Raw genomic sequence first — 3,404 nt, 5'->3', positions numbered from 1 at the left:
GGCACGCACAAACGCACGGGCAAGCACACACGCACAGGCACGCACACGCACACACACACAGACCAGCATCCTACACATATTCATTCATTTTCAGCCCAGCCTGGCCCCACTCCTACGAGACCTCCACCTCAAGTGAGTTCTATTGATTTTCTTTTTCAATGACATGCTGAAAGGTAAATCAACATCAGCCGCCTTCTACAACCAACAGAATAAATACCAACATATGCCTGTAACCCTGCAATTACTGTGTACAAGCCCCACGCCCTCACTCCCCAGCTCCACATCTCCACATCACCCCAGCTCCACATCTCCCCATCTCCACATCTCCCCAGCTCCACATCTCCACATCACCCCAGCTCCACATCTCCACATCTCCCCAGCTCCACATCTCCCCATCTCCACATCTCCCCAGCTCCACATCTCCACATCACCCCAGCTCCACATCTCCACATCTCCCCAGCTCCACATCTCCCCATCTCCACATCTCCGCAGCTCCACATCTCCCCAGCTCTACATCTCCCCATCTCCACATCTCCCCAGCTCCACATCTCCCCATCTCCACATCTCCCAAGCTCCACAGCCCCACGCCCTCACTCCCCAGCTCCACATCTCCCCAGCTCCACAGCTCCACGCCCTCGCTCCCCAGCTCCACATCTCCCCAGCTCCACGCCCTCACTCCCCAGCTCCACATCTCCCCAGCTCCACAGCTCCACGCCCTCGCTCCCCAGCTCCACATCTCCCCAGCTCCATGCCCTCACTCCCCAGCTCCACATCTCCCCAGCTCCACAGCTCCACGCCCTCGCTCCCCAGCTCCACATCTCCCCATCTCCAAATCTCCACATCTCCACAGCCCCACGCCCTCACTCCCCAGCTCCACATCTCCACAGCTCCCCAGCTCCACACCCTCACTCCCCAGCTCCCCATTACCTCAGGTCCACAGCCCCACGCCCTCACTCCCCAGCTCCACATCTCCCCAGCTCCACAGCCCCACGCCCTCACACCCCAGCTCAACATCTCCCCAGTTCCACAGCCCCACGCCCTCACTCCCCAGCTCCACATCTCCCCAGCTCCACAGCCCCACGCCCTCACTCCCCAGCTCCACATCCCCCCAGCTCCACAGCCCCACACCCTCGCTCCCCATCTCCCCATCTCCCCAGCTCCCCATCTCCCCAGCTCCCCATCTCCCCAGCTCCCCATCTCCACAGCTCCCCATCTCCACAGCTCCCAATCTCCACAGCTCCCCAGCTCCCCAGCTCCTAATCTCCACAGCTCCCCAACTTCAAAGCTCACCAGCTCCCCATTTCCGCATCTCTCCAGGTCCCAATGTCCCCATTTCGCCAGCTCCCCAGCTCCCCATTTCCCCATTTCCCCATCTCCCCAGGTCCCCAGCTCCCCATCTCCTCAGCTTCCCAGCTCCCATCTCCACAGCTCCACGGCTCCACAGCTCCACAGCTCCCCATCTTCTCATCTCCCCAGCTCCACAGCTCCACAGCTCCACAGCTCCACAGCTCCCCATCTCCACAGCTCCCCAGCTCCCCATCTCCCCAGCTCCACAGCTCCACAGCTCCACATCTCCACAGCTCCCGAGCTCCACAGCTCCCCATCTCCACAGCTCCCCAGCTCCCCAGCTCCACAGCTCCACAGCTCCCCATCTCCACAGCTCCACAGTTCCCCAGCTCCACAGCTCCACAGTTCCACAGCTCCCCATCTCCAAAGCTCCCCATCTCTCCAGCTCCCCATCTCCACATCTTCACAGCTCCACAGTTCCCCAGCTCCACAGCTCCACAGCTCCCCAGCTCCACAGCTCCACAGTTCCCCAGCTCCACAGCTCCACAGCTCCACAGTTCCACAGCTCCACAGCTCCACAGTTCCACAGCCACAGCACCACAGCTCCACAGCTCCCCATCTCCCCAGCTCCACAGCTCCCCATCTCCCCAGCTCCCCATCTCCCCAGCTCCCCATCTCCACAGCTCCACAGTTACCCAGCTCCCCATCTCCCCAGCTCCATAGCTCCCCATCTCCACAGCTCCACAGCTCCACATCTCCACAGCTCCCCATCTCCACAGCTCCACAGCTCCACATCTCCACAGCTCCCCATCTCCACAGCTCCACAGCTCCACAGCTCCACATCTCCACAGCTCCCCATCTCCACAGCTCCACAGCTCTACAGCCTCCCAGCTCCACAGAGAAGGTGATGATTGCGGGAGCTAGCGGTGGAACTGTTATTTGTCAGATGAATTTGAATTGACAGTTTGCCACCAGTCCTGTCTGACTGTTGTGAAGGACTTCTTCACTTCTCTTTTCTCCAGGCCTCAGAGGCACACGGGCCTGTCCAGAAAATTACAATGGGGAATCTAAATTTGAATTACAAATTCTACGAGCCAACCTGGGCACCAAATCTGAAATACTGAAAACAAAAAACATTTATACAGCTCTTTCTTGTTCACAGTTAATTTACAAATTCTATACATGTTATTCTTGCACATTACATCATTACTTCAACCACCTCTGCATGTATGCTATACACTGCGTATATCATATATGACCAGTCCTGTAAGTATTGAGCAGATTAAACAGACCTTTCAGATTGTGTCCTGCATCTACAATATCTCTCTAACTGTCTGCTGCTGGGGCATATTTGAATGGGGCCAGAAGATGGCAGTCTACTCAATTCAATTCAAGGGTCTTTATTGGCATGGGAAACATGTGTTAACATTGCCAAAGCAAGTGAGGTAGATAATATACAAAAGTGAAATAAACAATACAAAATGTACAGTTAACATTACACATAGAGAAGTTTCAAAACAATAAAGACATTACAAATGTCATATTATATATATATATATACAGTGTTGTAACAATGTACAAATGGTTAAAGTACACAAGGGAAAATAAATAAGCATAAATATGGGATGTATTTACAATGGTGTTTGTTCTTCACTGGTTGCCCTTTTCTTGTGGCAACAGGTCACAAATCTTGCTGCTGTGATGGCACACTGTGGAATTTCACCCAGTAGATATGGGAGTTTATCAAAATTGGGTTTGTTTTCGAATTCTTTGTGGATCTGTGTAATCTGAGGGAAATATGTCTCTCTAATATGGTCATACATTGGGCAGGAGGTTAGGAAGTGCAGCTCAGTTTCCACCTCATTTTGTGGGCAGTGAGCACATAGCCTGTCTTCTCTTGAGAGCCATGTCTGCCTACCGCGGCCTTTCTCAATAGCAGGGCTATGCTCACTGAGTCTGTACATAGTCAAAGCGTTCCTTAAGTTTGGGTCAGTCACAGTGGACAGGTATTCTGCCACTGTGTACTCTCTGTTTAAGGCCAAATAGCATTCTAGTTTGCTCTATTTTTTTGTTGTCCTGGGGCTCTGTGGGGTGTGTTTGTGTTTGTGAACAGAGCC

General features: G+C 53.6%; 1 protein-coding gene across 1 annotated transcript; it reads left to right on the top strand.

The window, feature by feature from the left end:
- Positions 1–223: 223 nt before the first annotated feature.
- Positions 224–2,248, top strand: LOC118937468 (extensin-2-like). Its single transcript, XM_036936642.1, has one exon. It carries the CDS (start codon positions 224–226, stop codon positions 2,246–2,248), a length of 2,025 nt encoding a protein of 674 aa, XP_036792537.1.
- Positions 2,249–3,404: the final 1,156 nt, after the last annotated feature.

Source organism: Oncorhynchus mykiss, chromosome 11 (genome assembly GCF_013265735.2).
Source record: "Oncorhynchus mykiss isolate Arlee chromosome 11, USDA_OmykA_1.1, whole genome shotgun sequence".
Taxonomy (NCBI): domain Eukaryota; kingdom Metazoa; phylum Chordata; class Actinopteri; order Salmoniformes; family Salmonidae; genus Oncorhynchus; species Oncorhynchus mykiss.
Note: the sequence above shows the minus strand (reverse complement) of the source record. Positions and strands in the feature narration are given on the sequence as shown.

What these genes read in the sequence shown, in the direction of transcription:
- LOC118937468 (XM_036936642.1), top strand. Translation starts at nt 224, where the DNA reads ATGCCTGTAACCCTGCAATTACTGTGTACAAGCCCCACGCCCTCACTC.